Source organism: Pseudophryne corroboree, chromosome 7 (genome assembly GCF_028390025.1).
Source record: "Pseudophryne corroboree isolate aPseCor3 chromosome 7, aPseCor3.hap2, whole genome shotgun sequence".
Lineage (NCBI taxonomy): Eukaryota > Metazoa > Chordata > Amphibia > Anura > Myobatrachidae > Pseudophryne > Pseudophryne corroboree.
In genome coordinates, this window is record NC_086450.1 from 124021796 (window position 1) to 124040726 (window position 18931).

At 43.6% G+C, this 18931-nt stretch overlaps 1 protein-coding gene across 4 annotated transcripts in view; it reads left to right on the top strand.

The window, feature by feature from the left end:
* Window positions 1–18931, top strand: part of COBLL1 (cordon-bleu WH2 repeat protein like 1) — a 275238-nt gene that overhangs the window by 224828 nt on the left and 31479 nt on the right. For all 4 annotated transcript variants that reach the window (XM_063933618.1, XM_063933617.1, XM_063933620.1 and 1 more), the window contains 3 exons: window positions 7181–7520; window positions 8162–8226; window positions 16920–18724. In XM_063933618.1, coding sequence (XP_063789688.1) covers window positions 7181–7520; window positions 8162–8226; window positions 16920–18724 — 2210 coding nt within the window. The remainder of the gene's footprint in view (window positions 1–7180; window positions 7521–8161; window positions 8227–16919; window positions 18725–18931) is intronic.

Consider the following 18931-nt stretch of genomic DNA (forward strand, 5'->3'; position numbering starts at 1 on the left):
GAAATGATTGTACTCCTTCGAGAAAGGAAGTTTTAATTATCCCGTACTTGGACGATCTCCTTATAAAGGCGAGGTCCAAGGAGCAGTTGTTGGTCGGAGTAGCACTATCTCGGGAAGTGCTACAACAGCACGGATGGATTCTATACATTCCAAAGTCACAGCTGGTTCCTACCACACGCCTACTGTTCCTGGGGATGGTTCTGGACACAGAACAGAAAAAAGTGTTTCTCCCGCAGGAGAAAGCCAAGGAGCTGTCATCTCTAGTCAGAGACCTCCTGAAACCAAAACAGGTATCGGTGCATCACTGCACACGAGTCCTGGGAAAAATGGTAGCTTCTTACGAAGCAAAATTCCATTCGGCAGGTTCCATGCAAGATTCTTTCAGTGGGACCTCTTGGACAAGTGGTCGGGATCGCATCTTCAGATGCATCGGCTGATAACCCTGTCTCCAAGGACCAGGGTATCTCTACTGTGGTGGCTGCAGAGTGCTCATCTTCAAGAGGGCCGCAGATTCGGCATACAGGACTGGGTCCTGGTAACCACGGATGCCAGCCTTCGAGGCTGGGGGGCAGTCACACAGGGAAGAAATTTCCAAGGACTTTGGTCAAGTCGGGAGTCGTCCCTACACATAAATATTCTGGAACTGAGGGCCATTTACAATGCCCTAAGTCTGGCAAGGCCTCTGCTTCAAAACCAGCCGGTACTGATCCAATCAGACAACATCACGGCAGTCGCCCATGTAAACCGACAGGGCGGCACAAGAAGCAGGATGGCGATGGCAGAAGCCACAAGGATTCTCCGATGGGCGGAAAATCACGTCTTAGCACTGTCAGCAGTGTTCATTCCGGGAGTGGACAACTGGGAAGCAGACTTCCTCAGCGGACACGACCTACACCCGGGAGAGTGGGGACTTCATCCAGAAGTTTTCCAACTGTTGGTAAACCGTTGGGAAAGGCCACAGGTGGACATGATGGCGTCCCGCCTAAACAAAAAACTAGAGAGATATTGCGCCAGGTCAAGGGACCCTCAGGCGATAGCTGTGGACGCTCTAGTGACACCGTGGGTGTATCAGTCAGTTTATGTGTTCCCTCCTCTGCCTCTCATACCAAGGGTACTGAGAATAATAAGAAAACGAGGAGTAAGAACAATACTCGTGGTTCCGGATTGGCCAAGACGAGCGTGGTACCCGGAACTTCAAGAGATGATCTCAGAGGACCCATGGCCTCTGCCGCTCGGACAGGACCTGCTGCAGCAGGGGCCCTGTCTGTTCCAAGACTTACCGCGGCTGCGTTTGACGGCATGGCGGTTGAACGCCGGATCCTGAAGGTAAAGGGCATTCCGGAGGAAGTCATTCCTACGCTGATTAAAGCCAGGAAAGATGTAACTGCAAAGCATTATCACCGCATATGGCGGATGTATGTTGCTTGGTGTGAGGCCAAAAAGGCCCCAACAGAGGAATTTCAACTGGGTCGATTTCTGCATTTCCTACAAGCAGGAGTGACTATGGGCCTGAAATTAGGCTCCATTAAGGTACAGATCTCGGCTCTGTCGATTTTCTTCCAGAAAGAACTAGCTTCACTACCTGACGTTCAGACGTTTGTTAAGGGAGTGCTGCATATTCAGCCCCCTTTTGTGCCTCCAGTGGCACCTTGGGATCTCAACGTGGTGTTGAGTTTCTTAAAATCACATTGGTTTGAGTCACTTAAAACCGTGGATCTAAAATATCTCACGTGGAAAGTGGTCACGTTATTGGCCTTGGCTTCAGCCAGGCGTGTGTCAGAATTGGCAGCTTTGTCATGTAAAAGCCCTTATCTGATTTTCCATATGGATAGGGCGGAATTGAGGACGCGTCCCCAGTTTCTCCCTAAGGTGGTATCAGCTTTTCACTTGAACCAACCTATTGTGGTGCCTGCGGCTACTAGGGACTTGGAGGATTCCAAGTTACTGGACGTAGTCAGGGCCTTGAAAATTTATGTTTCCAGGACGGCTAGAGTCAGGAAAACTGACTCGCTATTTATCCTGTATGCACCCAACAAACTGGGTGCTCCTGCTTCTAAGCAGACTATTGCTCGCTGGATTTGTAGCACAATTCAGCTGGCGCATTCTGCGGCTGGACTGCCGCATCCTAAACCAGTAAAAGCCCATTCCATAAGGAAGGTGGGCTCATCTTGGGCGGCTGCCCGAGGGGTCTCGGCTTTACAACTTTGCTGAGCTGCTACTTGGTCAGAGGCAAACACGTTTGCAAAATTCTACAAATTTGATACCCTGGCTGAGGAGGACCTTGAGTTCTCTCATTCGGTGCTGCAGAGTCATCCGCACTCTCCCGCCCGTTTGGGAGCTTTGGTATAATCCCCATGGTCCTTTCGGAGTTCCCAGCATCCACTAGGACGTCAGAGAAAATAAGATTTTACTCACCGGTAAATCTATTTCTCGTAGTCCGTAGTGGATGCTGGGCGCCCGTCCCAAGTGCGGATTGTCTGCAATACTTGTACATAGTTATTGTTAACTAAAGGGTTATTGTTGAGCCATCTGTTGAGAGGCTCAGTTGTTTTCATACTGTAAAACTGGGTATGGTATCACGAGTTATACGGTGTGATTGGTGTGGCTGGTAAGAGTCTTACCCGGGATTCAAAATCCTTCCTTATTATGTCAGCTCGTCCGGGCACAGTGTCCTAACTGAGGCTTGGAGGAGGGTCATAGTGGGAGGAGCCAGTGCACACCAGGTGACCTAAAAGCTTTCTTTAGTTGTGCCCAGTCTCCTGCGGAGCCGCTATTCCCCATGGTCCTTTAGGAGTTCCCAGCATCCACTACGGACTACGAGAAATAGATTTACCGGTGAGTAAAATCTTATTATTTTAATACATTATCTTTAACCACTTAACTGACAATTTTGTTTCCTAAAAACTGCTCAGAAATTGTCTTTTTTTTTTTTTTGATGACGAATTAGATGAAGTACATATATTTAAACTTATCCAAAACGAATGTTTTTAAAAACATCAGTAACTCAGATAGTCACCATCAGAACATTGGTAACATCACGACTTTCATTTTCCTAGCAGCTGCTCATCTGAACAGCCACCAGGTACTCAATGCGATGGCTGGGTGGGAGGCGGTGTTAATTTACAATTTCCCCAGTGGCTACTAATGTCTGCCGCTAGTGGGTGGGGGATCCAGCAGTGATCGGCAACACGGCAGGAAACCAGAGGGACCGGAACAGCTGTGGGAAGATTCTCTTCCTGTAGCCTCCCATACTGTCTATCTGACTGGTTGCATTGTTTGCAACCAGATCAGATAACGCACTGCCTGGTGTGGTCGTAAACAGTGCGATCATCCAAGCAAGTGGATAAACACTTTGGAAATGTGTGAGACACAACATCAGCCCAGCCAAACATGCACTTTCAAAATGTATCATCTCTCTATATTTCTGGTAATGAACAGTTACCTAGATTGGAAAAAGTTGGACAGTTCTATCTCTGTTAAATTAAATGTTTTTAAATTGTGCGCCAAGTTTGTTTGTACTTGAATCCCACCACCCTGCCCTGGAGCTAGTCTGCCCATCGCTGCAGCTGGATGACCATGTGGTACATAGAGGGTTGAGGAGTCACAATGCCCACTCCTTCTTCTTTTTATTTTTGAAAAGTTATTAATCAAATTAGCCCAGTCTACACCTCCACATCAAGAAGGAATAAAGGGAGTACAACTCAGAAAAGAAGACTATGTTAAATTTGCTCTTCCTGCTACAGAGAGTAGAGCTTATACCATATCTTAGATTTGTTATACCCCTTTGACACGAGAAGCAAAATCCTGGGTAATTGCTTGTGCACACTCAGCAACCCCGGGATTTTGCTTAGTGGGTTGGGGATGAGATCCGGGAATTTGCCGGCTGCTAGACCCGGCTCATTCCAATCTCTAAGTCTGGAAGTGGCATTAATTACTTATTTACCCTTAAGATTCTTGTTCAACTTTGTATAGGCTGGCAGGGAGGCAACACTTGGGCACTGACATATGCCATACAAGTACAATATACAAGTCTCATGCATCAGGGCTGATTTTATTACAGCTTATATTCAGATCAGGAAATTAACCAAAAGTTCTAACTTAAAGGACTGTGTTAAATCTAGATTTACCACCCATGCACAACAGTGTGTCGTCTGCATACAGTGCCACTTTTCCATCACTGCAGCAACATTACGCTAATGCCTAGACTACTCTATTACCCGTATTCTCATTGCATTATGGATGTTTGTAAAGGAGAATCTAATGTTAATAGATGGGGATGGGTGGCTAAGACAATGGCAAATATTTTAACACTGGAGTTCAAAAGTTTTATATGTCTTCATTGCTCACACAAAGGAAAGTTCTTTGCCAGACTTGAAAAGCACAATATGCCTCGCACATAGAAGGCATCATGGAAAATCTCTTGTTAGATTAATGAAGTGTGGATGCTCATAATTCCCCTGATAGATCTTATATAGTTCTATTGGCATACTGTTTGTACCCATAGCCTTACAGCACAGAAATAACTAACAGCAGCTAGCATCCAACAATATGGGTGGCAAGGAGGTCTAGATCTTCCGTCATCGTAAATGTAATTTCTCATGTGTGAGGTACAGAAAGCCTAAGAAATGTTTGTTACTTCTTCTCACACGGGCCCTATAGCATTTGCTCCTACACTAGTAGCCTGTGGTTTAGTTGTCTGAGCCCTTTCCCTTTATCAGCCGTGAGAGATCCTGTGGATTTAACATATTCAATAAATGTTTGCTAACCTAAAACCTCATTCTGTCTGTCTTCTGTCTCACTACATCTTGGTATGAGTCTGAAAGCAAACCTCAAGCCTCTAGTAGTGAGAATAGAATAGCTCTCCCTCTTTTTCCCTTGTAAACACTTTTCCACATCCCAGACTATTTAGTATGAATTTTCAGATTGGATCATCTTCACTATTTTAGATAGAGGGTGTATGATACCTACCTATTATCTGGTTCCATTGAGGCTTATTAGCTACATGAATGAGATTACTCATCCTTACCTAGAAAGCGCCTCATCAGCACAATCCCTTTATGCATCTTAAATCTCTACTTCCCGTCTCATCCTCTTAGAACCGCCTCTGACCTGCAGCTCACCTCACTGCTGGTAACCATGTCTTGCCTCACTTCTCTGGTGTTGTTATCTAACTCACACAGCCATTGGAACTTTTAAGTATTCTCTGACAACTCATCCCATAGAGCTTACCCTACTCCTACCTGTATTACTCACACTAACACACCCTTTCAATGGTCCTAATCTCCGCTCAGTGCCACTCTTCCTTCTTTGTTTCCAATTAGTATGTTATCCCTGTCATGTGCAAGGCTCTCATTATTATTATTATTAATAACCGTTTCTTATATAGCGCAGCATATTCCATTGCGCTTTACAATTCGAACAACAGTAATAGAACGAAACTGGGCAAAAACAGACATTTATCTACTTTAGGTATGTTTTCTTTTCCTCCACTGTCTGGGGCTGCGGAACATTGTAGCACCTCCCATATCAATGGTAAAAATCTTACTGTAGGTGACACAAGGTGTATTCTGAATGGAGATAACCTTGAAGCGCACATTGTGCTGCGTCAGAGCAGTTTCTTTACTAGAAAGCCTGTTTATGCATTTCATCATTAATAAAAATTGTTTAACTTAGTGATTTTACAGTGGCCAAAGATAATGCAGACCCAGTTCTTCTAATGCTGAACTTACTGACTTGATTATCAACATCAGGGTTATATCTAACAGAAGCAGTGTATATCAATGCATTAAAATTTCCATGCTTAGTGAGAGTATTTTTAAAATTAACACTGAATAAAATATATTTTATCATCCCTAAGTTGTGCTTCAGATGTCTTATGTATTTATTAATGTTGTACAATTCTTTGGCTGGCTGGAAGACCACAATGAGCAGACATAAACTTGGAAAATTTCTTAAGAATTTCATTGTTAAATGGAAGTGAAGCTTATATTGCCATGAGTAAACACCTCAAGATAAATGTACTAGGTGTCGGCTATAAGCAGTGGCGTATCTATAATGGATGCGGTGCAGAGGGGCCCACACCGCACACCCTGTACCCATTTTTTAAATTCTTACCTTTCCGGAGTCCCATGGCAGTGACAGTTACTCTGAGCACTAGGTGGTGCACATGTCTCTGGTAAAGTGGCGCAGCAGCCATTTTCCCAGATTGTTGCGCATGCATAGTAGAGAAAATCAACCCGTAAAATGTCCGGCATGCCATTTACCCGGAGGCCTGCGCACCATCTAGTGCCCAGTCACTGCTGCTCCCTGCTGGAGAGGAGGGGACCCAAACGGAGACTACACACGTTCCCCCTTCTCTCTTAATATGACCCTGGCTTGAAGTATGACATTTAAAATGCCAATACTATTCACAGCCAAACGCTCTTTCTTTTGCTTTGTATAGTATTGGTGTTTTAAATGAACTGCTTTTGCAGCCGCCATTTAGTACATTTACCCCCTAGTCATCCTCAATCTAGTTTTAGATGAAGTTTTCTAAGAGACCCATAATGCATGCATTGCTTCTTTACAAATTACTATTGTTTATTCATTATTCATTCAGTGTTACCAGAATGCCACCTGGTTAAATGTCTGCCATTGTTTGGTTATGTTCTCCTCGCTCCTACTGAGGCATGTTTTTCCATACAGTTAATGTTTTGTTAATCAAAAACCTACAAAGCGGAGAGCATCACAAAACTGTTACAGACAGAATGTAAGCTCTCACGGGCAGGGCCCTCTCCCCCATGTGCTTTTCCCTATCTTAGACTATTACCTACTCCATACTCCGATCAACGTTACGTAACCCATGATATCTGCCACCATAATGGTTATTTAAGTGTAGTGTCCTGTCCCTTGATGCAACATTGTTTATATGCCATGTACTTGTCCTATTGTTCTTGTACTGTAAGTCGTTTTTTCTTGTTTATGCTCATTTATGTACTCTGCTAGGCGCTACGGAACCCTTGTGGCACCGTATAAATGATGATGATAATCAGTGGAGCTGCAGAATTGGGTGGAACATTGTATCTCTGTTAAATAATATGTTGGATGTTTACCTAATTATCCCAAACTGAATTTTTAGTATTTGGTGGAGTATGCCTTTTTTTTTTTTTCTGTCAGCGTAATTCCTATTTTCTGTTTGCAGTTGATGTAATATCTGAGCCAGAGTTGCAGGAAATTGAGAAAAAAGAGGAGTTAAATTTTCGGCCCAAGGACGAAGCCAGTTCCACTTCTAAAGAAGACAAAAATAATTCTACCAAGGAAGAAACAAGTGGTTCTATCAAGGAAGAAAAAAGTGACTTTGCCAAGGAAGAAACAAGTGGTTCTACCAAGGAAGAAACCAGTTTATCTTCCGCTGAAGAACGTTCAGATGCACATACTGTAGCCGTTGATACAGTTGTAACTTCTGAAACACAAACTTGTTCTGTGCTTTCTAATGCAGTAAATACAGTTATGATTTCAGAAGATGAGATAGCACATAGCACGTAAGTATCCCATAATAAAATCCTATTTTTTATTTACTATAATCTTTATAATTGTACTTTGTTTTATGGATAAATAAGCAACCCTCTGCAGGAGAGTACACATCTGCCAAATTACATTTTCACAGTTTTTGTTTTGTGATTGTGTTTCCCGTAACAACCAGAAAATCATAACTTGCATAGAGTCCTAACAAGGGTCACAGAACATTGAGGTGTTTGCTATAGCTTTACTGTTCTCTGAAATCCCATGTATAGCAAAGCTTTTTTGTTTGAAAGTCATTACAACTACAAGAGAAAACAATGTACTAAGCAGTGATAAAAGTGGATAAGTGAGCCAGTGAAGAAGTTGCCCATGGCAACCAATTAGCATTAACATAACATTTATAATTTGCATACTATAAATGTATACAGAGCAGCCTATTGGTTGCCATAAGCAATTTCTCCACTAGCTCACTTCTTCACTTTTATCACTGCTTAGTACATGTCCCCCTAAAGCTTGCAGATGGCAGCATCAAAAATGTTGGCTAAATGCATTGACAATGTAGTTATTCTTTTAAAGATGGCTGCCACATGTCCATTAGTGCTTTGAAGAAAACTATACGAGTTTAAGTCACTGCATGGACTTTAATCATTGTATCTTGCAGGCAAGAGCATTTCCTAAAAGATGAAACTGTACCTGAAAGTACAACACTGGACTATGACAAGGATGGTGAGTACAGTATGCATTGTAGAATGTACAGAGGCAAAATCCAGTCCTAAATAAAAATGTTTTGCTATAGAGCATTTAGTTCCCCTACCTATTCATCTTAAGATGTCCCCAATTAACAAATGTAGATTTAAAAAAATAAAATAATTATCACTACTTTTTCAAAACTTCTGCTATTGGAGGGAAGTCTGGAAACATGCACTATGGGCGCCCTCTTTGTGGACCCCCTTAAAGAGTATAGGCACTTTGAGAGTATACTTAGACTCATTTTCTGCATGCGGTATATTTTGCTATAGTATGTTCCTGCAGCTTATGTGGCTATAAAGATACTGTATAGATTGTTTTCTCTGTATGATGTGTTTTTAGCAGACCTTAAATTCTGCTTGTTCTGTTTGCGCTCCATAAAGAACTGTCAGTGTCTGCCAGCCATTCTGTTGCTTGGCTCTTGGGCAAGACAGTAACACCACAGCACGGACCTCACTCTGAGTCAGACTATGCTGCAACTGTGTTGAGTCTTTTGTTATTGTCGTGCCTGCAACTTTATGCTAATGATAATATCAGCCCTCCCTCTGGTGTAGAAGTGTGCGTCTGAATGCAGGGCACCCACTTTGAGCATCTGCAGTCGCAGCTATCGGAAGTACCATGCTAGGTGCAGAATCTGTCGGAATATGGCCTTGAATGTACACAATTAAGGGGTCTATTTACTGGAGAGAGAGAAAGTGGACATAGATAAAGTACCAACCAACTCCTGTCATTTTTCAAACACAGCCTGTAACATGGTAGTTAGGAGCTGATTGGCTGATACTTTGTGTCTGTCCACTTTATCTTTCTCCAAGGCTTAATACATACAGTAGACCCCTTAGTCTAAAACCAATCCTGCGACTATGTGAACAGACACAGTGGGATGCATACTCCATGGGAATTTATTTTTGGATTTAGGTGCATTCTCAATGACTAAAAATGTACAACTTAAGCTGGTTACACACTGAGCGATATGTTGGTTTTATCGCCGGATCAGACGATATATCGCTCAATTTTTAGCGCATATCAGGCAGTGTGTATGCTCAATATGTAGGTGACCGCGCGGTCGCTAGTGATATCGTCAGGTTTGAGTTGTTCGTCAAACCTGCCGATATCACTAGCGTCCTGTAATATTCTAATGACGGATGAAACATAATCATTCCGTCCTTCATTAAAGCTGCTGCGGTGTGTATGGGCAATCCGGGCAGGTGGGGATTCGTTCCGATGTCGGAATGAATCCCCATCACTCCAGTGTGTACTCAGCTTAAAGTGAGCATCAGTATTAGTCCAACTCAGAATTAGCCCCTATGTGTGGTCACCGTACAGACCACGTGAAATAATTTTATTTTACTGGGTAACCCTACAACACAGTGGTCTTTCATAGGAATGTTCCATTGGTTAATAGATGACAAAAAAAAAAGTGATTAGAAGAGAATATAAACATTTCTGGGATTAAGCATTTTCATCCCAGCTTGTAGACCTACAGTAGGTTTAGCGTTTGACTTGAGGACATCTTAGCTCACAGTTTGGGTATAGACTATGCGGTGGCATTGGTGTCTCATGAACAATCTGATCCCTGCATTCTTTGGCTTATTTCCAAGGAGGCTTGGTAGAATCTTCTCTGGGATGTGACTCTTCATTTCAGAGTTTCCCGATGGAGCCAAGAAATGGAAGCACTTTTTATAGAAGTTTTCATTGTATTTTTATTAGAAATACTTTTGTGTACTAAGAACCTGCAATATTAATTTTTTAGTTTTGAGTAAGAATGCTATGCTTTATGGCATGTTTCTTTTATTTTTTTAAATGTTGATGTGTATAGAGCCATCTGATCATTCTCAGCCGCACAGATAATTTCAGAAGATGAGTGTCCTAATCTTGTGGGGCATTGACCACTTATTTATTATGTTAGTGGAGGACAAGGCTGCATTTGACCAGGAGCAGTGTCATGATGTGAGATGGAGAATGAATGGAAGCAGGAGGCCACAGACTGTTAGTGGATAGAACAGGGTCAACATAGCACAGAGGGGGGATGCCAGGATATTGTTATTGATTTATTTAAGTTTCTGCAATAGAAAACCTCAGGTTGCCACTATTTACCCCAAAAATATTGTAGGAGCAGTTTAATGTTATTCGGCAGCCTTGCAACAGTGGTGCCCTTTTATCGCTTCACCAGCCTGTCCTGTATCCTCTACGTATAGTACAGATGTGTCCTCATACACCTAGCCTCAGTACACCACGCAGCGTGAGATGCCTGGCCTGAGTAAGCTGCCAGGTCCTGTGCAACTCTGCTAGTGTCAGATGTCTTTTTTTATGGCAATAATGTGTCTTATGTGGGTCATACATCAGACCAACTTTTCTCCAACCGTCTAACTTGTCTGTCCATCTAAAACACTGCCCCTCACAGATAACCAACTTTTTCATCAGGCCAGCCAACCTGACAACTTTTTCTGCAGAACAGGCAACTTTTATCCAATTTGTGATGTCACAGAAGTAGGTGTATATGTCCTGCCTGCTTCTGCATATTTTGAATAAATATTTGGGGTTTTAAAGAAAAAAAAACCCAGGTCAATAAGTTTTAAATGAATCCATCATGTACCTTGAGCTAAGCCACAGAATAAAATTTGCAAATACTAGAATCTTCACTAGTCATCATAAAGTACATGTGTCAGGATCATCGTTGGCTGCGCAATGTCATGTTTCCAGGACGATGCCGGACTGAATACAGTAAATTTGGTAACCCGGTTGACTATCCAGGGTCCAGATCTTAACCTCACGAAGAACCTCTGGGACAAATTGGAGTGACGAGTGCGTTGTAGGCCAAATTGACCTTCTTCAGTGTCACAGTTGGTCACTGTACTTAAGGCAGAATGGCAAAACATACGCCTGTATCCAGTCAATTGTGTCTACATAGTGTAGTTATTTATGATTTCTTTCAGTCTGTGCAGGGCCGGATTAACAATGGGGCTAATGGAGCTGCAGCTCCAAGCCCAGCATCAGAATAGGCCCAGGCATCTGCTGTGCTGCTGTACACAGGAAAAACAAATTCCTGCTACAGCAGCCTGTCAGTGGGTAGTTGAGGACCTGCTCCCTGGCTGCTGCAAAACCCTGTCCCATCCGCAGTGGCCAGAGACAGGTGAGGAGAGTGAGCACGGTTTTATTAAGCCCCGCCCCTCGCAGAAAAATGCCGCGATTCGCGGGTCGATCAGGAGGGGGCGGAGCCAATATGAAACCTATCTATCAAAATTACGACGTTTTGGCCCCACCCTCTCTCGATTGACCCGCGAATCGCGGCATTTTGCCGGGAGGGGAATATCGATGGAGACATGTCTGCAGCAGTGCAGCTGCAAGCCAGGTGAGAGAGTGAACAAGTGAGTGAGTGTGTGTGTAATGTATATATGGATGTATGTGTGTGTAATGTATGTGTGACTTATGTATGTGTATGTATGTGTGTGTATATGTATGTATGTGTATATATATACATACATACATACATACAGAAAGCCCTAGTAGATCAAACGGCGGTGCCGGCAAAGATAGTTTACCTATGGTGGCGGTGGCGCAATGGAAGGCTTCACTGGCCCTTTCCTTTACTGCAGTGACTCGGCGCCTCCTCCAAGACATGTGATGTCACCAGGGTGCCACCACTGTGCTCAGAAGCAACCTGGCTGTGTCATGTCCTCACTCTACAGGTGTATGTAATGTATTTTGCCCTCAAGGCTTCACTGACACTTGGTGCCTGCACTTTTTATGAATACACAGTTTAAGAGTCAGTGGAGCATGTCCTGTGAATATTATTAGTCAGCAGACAGCAGTGTACTAGGTATAACAATGGAGGGGAAAATGTTTCAAATGGCTTCTTGGTTAATTTGGTACCTGTGTTACAAAGGGATGAGGTTAGGATCCCAGCTGTCAAAATGCTGACACCAGAATCCCGACACGTAACGGAATGCCGGTGCTGAAATCCCGACAGGGATCACAATCCTGGTGCCATCATCCCAACACCCAGAATCCCGAACGCTACAATGCCAGGCCGCCAGAGAGGTAAGCCGCGCGCATGGGAGGGTTAGGTTAAGGTTGCGGGGGGAGGGTTAGGCTGTGGACTGGGGAGGTTAGGGTTAGCCACCCCCAGGGAAGGTTAGGGTGTGTGTGTGTGTGTGTGTGTGTGTGTGTGTGGGGGGGGGTTAGTTTTAAGCACCACCGGGGGGGGGCTAGGGTAAGGCTGTGGGGGAGGGAGGATTAGGTTTAGCATTAGAGTGCCTTTGGGGGGGAAGGTAAGTAGGTATACTTACCTTCCCCTGTGTGGTTGTTGATCACTGGGGTGACGCGGCCGGTATTCTGACTTCCAACATCCCATCCGCTGGTATATCCATCCCAACCCGTTACAGAGATAAAGTAACTTTTTCTGTTTTCAGTTTACCCTATTTCTGTTTCGTGTAATGATTACGACTATAGAGCTCTAAAAAAAAGTGTTTTCCCTCAAAAAACAACTTACAGAATGCATACTACATTTTATGAATCAGACAGTTTTAGTTATTTCTGATGTTTCATAGGAACACATTCATGCACAGAAAGACCAGAACCAGATTAACAGTGGAGTTACAGCAATGGGCCCACAGGATCCACTGCAGTTTCCCTAAAGGATGCGGCCGCCTTTTGACTGACCGCAGCGGGCGTTGAGGGGGGGAAGAGCGGCGTTGCGGGGGTGTGGTGGCGTTAATGGAGGCAGGGTCAGACCGTTTTTGGGGCGGCTGCGTGGCGATGGGAAAAAGGTGGCGCAACTGCAGGGGGTCATCCACAATTGCTGCAACCGCAATCCGATTGCGATCACATCACAATCCAATTGCGATTGCAGCCACGGGGCGGGAGTTACCATGCTGCTTTTTAGCAGAATCTGCAATCCGTGCTGATTAGTGTCCATAGGACCTCATTCAGTAAAAGTAGCAGAGTCTGCTACTCTTTCAATTGCATGCTGGCTCCCATCGCAGGGCAAAGCCGCTTAGCATGCTACCCGCCGCCCACCACCTGTGACCACGCTCTAATTGCAATCACGCCGCAATTAGTGCGTGTTCGCAGAAACTAGGAAAGCCTACCTGTGCAGCCTGACTGCAACTGCAGGAGTCCCGCCGCCATTTTTTCGTTCGGAGTGGCTGCGTGTGATGACACGCAGCTGCCCCAAAAATACCACCGACATGCCCCTGTTTTCCCTGCGCCGTCCCCGCAACGGACCACGAATGCCCCCCACCCGCCCCGCGAACTCCTCTGCCTGTCATGGCCCATAGTGCGGAGATATTATAGTAGTATTATAGGTAGTATGGTGATATTTTACTAAGCCTTGGATGGTGATAAAGTACCAGCCAATCAGCTCCTAACTGCCATGTCACAGACTGGGTTTGAAAAATTATAGGAGCTGGTTGGATGGTACTTTATCTCCATCCATATATTCATTGAAGGCTTAGTAAATAGACCCAATGGTCTGATGTAGTGTGTCGCCAGCCCCCTCCCGCCCCCCTGCCCACCCTAGAGAACTTCTCTACGGCACTGATCACACGCCCTGCGGCAGCCCACAGTAGGCCCTTCCTAAATTTCAGCTCCAGGCCCATGTGGACCTTAATCTGGCACTGAGTCGGTGCCATCTATAAAACTTGTACACAGGTCAGATTTTTATATTGATCAAGTATCCATATGCCAAGCTCTTTTAAATTGGTTTTCCATTTTCAATATGTATTTTTAATTAATCCCTTTACCTTCCCAACAATAGTACTTTAATGGAGATCCCTCCCTTTTTACGTCCACCATTAGCAGGGTCCTGGCACTTAAAAAAAACTTGGGTTCTCTACAGATCACCTTCATGATTGGGGGAAGGGGGTGCGGGCAGGGGACCCTAAGGTGCTGCTGCCAGTAATTGCTGGGGGTAGGGGTGCCAGGTGATTACGGGGTTGGGAAGGTGGGGTGTGCAGGCAGAGTACACTAAGGTAATGCTGCAGATGATCCTATTGGGGCACAGGAGACACTAAGGTGCTGGTCAGTATCTGCCCACTTATCGTTCAGTTGGGGAGGAAAGCTCCCCCTATGTTAGAATGATTAGTTGAGAAAACATGTTTGATTTTCCCAAGTAGTTGGACAGACTGTTTTTTTTGTTTTGTTTGTTTGTTACGTTTTTCACAATGTGGGAGCAAATGGCTGATTATTGTTTGCTCCCACACACTGCCAGATTATCATTCCAACCAGCCAGTGGAATTTAACATGGAAATAACCTGTGTCCCTACATTGCAGCACACCGATATTCCAGTGTCGCATACCGTCACAGTCTCTTGGTGTTTACTAATCACATTTTGGTCTCCTGGGACTTAGTGCACTGATATGGGCTGTTTGACGTGACTGCAGCAATGATTTTCGCCTTGCGTGAGCCCTGACTCCCATTCTAAAAAATAAATTATATATATATATATATATATATATATATATATATTTATACATACATACATACATAATATAGTACATATGCCCCTAAAGCACATACACACGGCACTGTTTTTTTTCTTTCATACAAGTCAAGTCCAAATAATGACCTTTTAGTAAATTTCCCCTTTTGCTGCTACTTAGGGGTACAGTATATTTACCATTCAGGGTGCTTTTACAAGCTGCCTCTTCTTGGCTTTACAATTAATATTAGCGCTGCATTGACTATTGATGTTAAATACTGTGGTAAATGTATCCCTTAGTCTCTCAGGGGTTGCAGATTCTGCAGAACATAGGAGTAGATCAGAAGTATGAGAGTTAAATTGTGGCAGATTTTATATACTGTATATGCCTATTGAAATATACATCCATGAAGTGGAGAATCTGTTGCAATATAAATGCCCTAGGGCCTTATTCAGACCTGATCGCAGTTGTGTTAAATCGCACAGCGAGTGATTATCGAATTATTGCGCATGTGTACGGGTCGTAATGCGCATGTGCGAGGCCAAACTCTGAAAAATTCCTTTGTCTTTTTTGATTGCCAGGCTGATTGACAGGAAGCGGACGTTTGGGGTGGTAACTGCCGTTTTCTGGGAGTGTCAGGAAAAACACACGCGGTCCCAAGCGTTTTCATGGTGGTTGTGGGATGTCAGCTCCGGCTCAATCAGCCTGTTTCTTTCGCACTGAACAGAGGAAATTCCTCCAACATTCTAACGCCATTTTGTAAACCAAGTTAACCGCTTATCATACACAGTAATCAGTAACAGTAATCTTAAATAAATGCACTGACAACAGGGTTGGCGAATGTTATTGCCTAAAGGTGCATACACACCGGGCGTTTTTGCCCAGCGTGTATGCAGAGCGATGATCGCAGACATCGCTGGGCTGAAAAGCGCTCAATGCATACACACAGAGCGCTTTTCCCCCCTGCCCCGCGATGTAAGCGGGGGTGAGCGGCTTTCCATAGCAGGACGCTATGGAAAGCCGCTCACCCCGCTGTTCATCTACTGGTAATACCAGTAGATGAACCGCGGCCGCTGGCGATGAAGCGGGGGTGCGCATCAGTGCTCACCGCTCATCGCATGTCCATACACAGTGGGCGGCTTTGAGCTGAAAGCAGCTCAACACACCAAAAGTGACCTGCTTTCAGCTCAAAATCGCCCAGTGTGTATGGGCCTTAAATCTTACTAAAATTTAATTATTTTCAAGTATGGAGGTGAGCCGAATAATGGACAGAGACAGACAATGCATGCACTCATTCCAAATGTTGGCGAACAATTCTGCTTCCACTGAACAAACCGGACCTACCTGGTCAGATGGAGTTGTCATTTCCCAGTAGGTACAGGTGTTCTAAGGAGAGCGCATCCAAAGCCAGTAAACAACTTTAGCAATGGCAACATACAAGACTCAAAACAGAAACTACAAGGGGCAGGAGGTTTGGGAAAATGTGGAACAAAGAGGCAGTTAAACTGACTGACAAAGCTTAAATGCAGAGGGAGACAGTGCAAGGCAGGGAGAGGCAGTGGGTGACAGAGGTTACAAGATCCACCAGCTTGTACGCATTGCGGCAGGGACTTAGGGGGACATTTACTAAGCAGTGATAAGAGTGGAGAAGTGGCCACATCAACCAATCAGCAGCTATGTATCATTTTATAATATGCAAATTATAGATGTTACTTTAGTGCTGATTTGTTACCATGGGCAACTTCTCCACTGGCTCACTTCTCTGCTCTTATCACTTCTTAGTAAATGTCCCCCTTAGTGTGCCTGGGTACGAATATTCACATCTGCAATCACACAATGCATTTGCTATGGATTATGGGTGCGACTATTCACACAAGCCTGTGAATGTGCGCATGCATCGCGCCAACCTGTCGCACCTGCAAACAGTCATGGCTGTGGTGACGGCTGCTACATCTGTAAATCACAAACCCAACCCCTAATTCACAGATACTATGGATGACAAAAAATGCCAATCACCAACTCCAAATAAATGGGACAGTGCGCACACAATAAAGAGGCACTGTTTACCCTAGTCTCCGTGTTTAATCATCCTCAGGCTTAATTCAGCTTTTCGTTTCTTCTGTGGACCGCAATTTTTCTTTAAAAGGTTTACTTTACCTTTTAAAAAATGTATTTGTGTGTCTATATTAATAAGGCAGATTCTTGCATGTTGTATATTTTAGTGTAATAACTTTATTTTGTTTCTCTACAAGGTGAAAGTGAAATTAGTACCACAACCACTGGACCGGCGAACCATGAAATATTTGAAAGTAAAGCAGTTGTTACGGAACAGACCTCCCAAGCCTTGCCATGTGAGCAGCCTAATGAAACTACAAATCTTGTTTTCCAAAAGAATAGCCACATTAGTCAGACTGAAACGGAAGTGAATTTGAAGCTTGCCAGCATGGAAAAGGGAAAAACTCAGGATTCAGCTGTTCAAACTGTAAATTTTGACACTGATGTGGAGATAACTGCTGAAAAGGAATTAGAAAATTATCAGGGTAATTCTTATTCAACATCTGTGAGCAGCACTTCTAGTCTCCAGCATGAACTTAATGGTCACACAAGTCAGCAGATACAAGTCTATGAGCAGAAAACTTTGGCAACAGGAATAGAACAAAATAAATTGGAATTTGTCGACAGTCTCAGGGAAGATGTGCATACCCAAACAGTTCAGGAGAACATTGTTGAAGGTCCACAATCAAAAACATTCCAGTTATATAGGCAGCATTCCGACCCCAGGCCTAAGCCATCCAATGAACTCACAAGAGACTATCTTCCCAAGATTGGAATGACTACTTACAAAATTGTTCCACAGAGATTGTATGATGTAGAAAGATGTGTGGAGTCAGAAAGTTCACAGGATGCACAAAGTTCTATATATTCAAGTGTGAGTGAACAGTATAAAAGTCATACTGTTACAGATAGCAATAATACATCGTCTCTTGGTCCGATTGGTGAAAAAAGTGAACTTTCAACAGTGGTGAAAAATGGAAATCACTCACCACAAGGGGCAAGCGTCATCCCAGTCAGTACGATTTCTAAAAATATTGCTGACCCAAGTCGGAAAGTCCACCTTGCATTAGCAAGAAGTTCATCCTCTGCTCCCATCTTAAAAACGGATAATACAACTATTCCTGAGATCAAAACAAAGACAAATCCTATAAGCCCAGTTAAAGGTCCCAGTTCCTTCTACTTACAGATGCAGAGGAGAGCTTCAAGCATGTACGTGACCTCTGCTATTGCCAAATCAAAACCTTCAACTGTGGCTACAAACAGTACTGTTAAACTTAAAGATCTAGGTAATGAAGCTTCACAGATAACTATTAAAACCCTTCCCTCTAGATATAATGTGTTAAATCTATCTTCTAGCTTAGAGGAAAAAAAACAGGAAGACTCATCAATGTTAGCAGAAAGACCTCGTGAGATAAAAAATGGTGAAATTATCGCAGAACCTGGAAACATTAGTAGTGTACGGTCTTACGTTGAAAGAGAGTCTAAACAAAGCAAGGTAACAAATGAGGTTCCTCCTTCTAAAGTTTCTGTAGAATACAAGAAGCATGTGTCATTTGAAGAGAATAAGCAAAATGTTGACCACGTTCCATCTATGGAAGGGAAACTTTTTGAAGCCACAAATATGTTATCTAATGTCTCCTCTGCTGAGACTAGGTCTCAGGTGAGACAACACGAGTATCAGACAGAAACTGTTTCAACAGCACCTAGCAAACCAGTGCGACCTGTGAGCTCTCCGACTGGTCAGTCTGCTCCATTAAGCTTGCAAAAGTTAAGAACTTTTGCCACCCCGAGACCATTTCTGGGTGCAAATCCTACTTCTTTTACGCCTGCTGTTACATCAGCAGTTAAACGGTCTCAGTCATTCACTTCTGGTACCTCACCTATCAAACAGCCATTAAATGTGGATGCTCCTATTGGATGGTCTCCAGTTACTTCTCCAAGTGAGTCAAAGAACAGTTATCCGCTCTTCACAGTACGTTCACAGGAACAGACCGAAAATCAGGTAATAACGACAGTACTTGTAAAACTGTATCAGTGGTTAAGGTTGACCTTCTAAAATGTTTCTTCAGTCTCATTCCTTATTACTTGAATGTAGGAATATATTATTACATTTAGGATTCTTATATTTCGTGAAATGGATGTTCATACTACTCAAGTGCTTGTTTATTTAGTTGACTTTTGAAGTTTGTAGTGTAAACTATGAAACAAA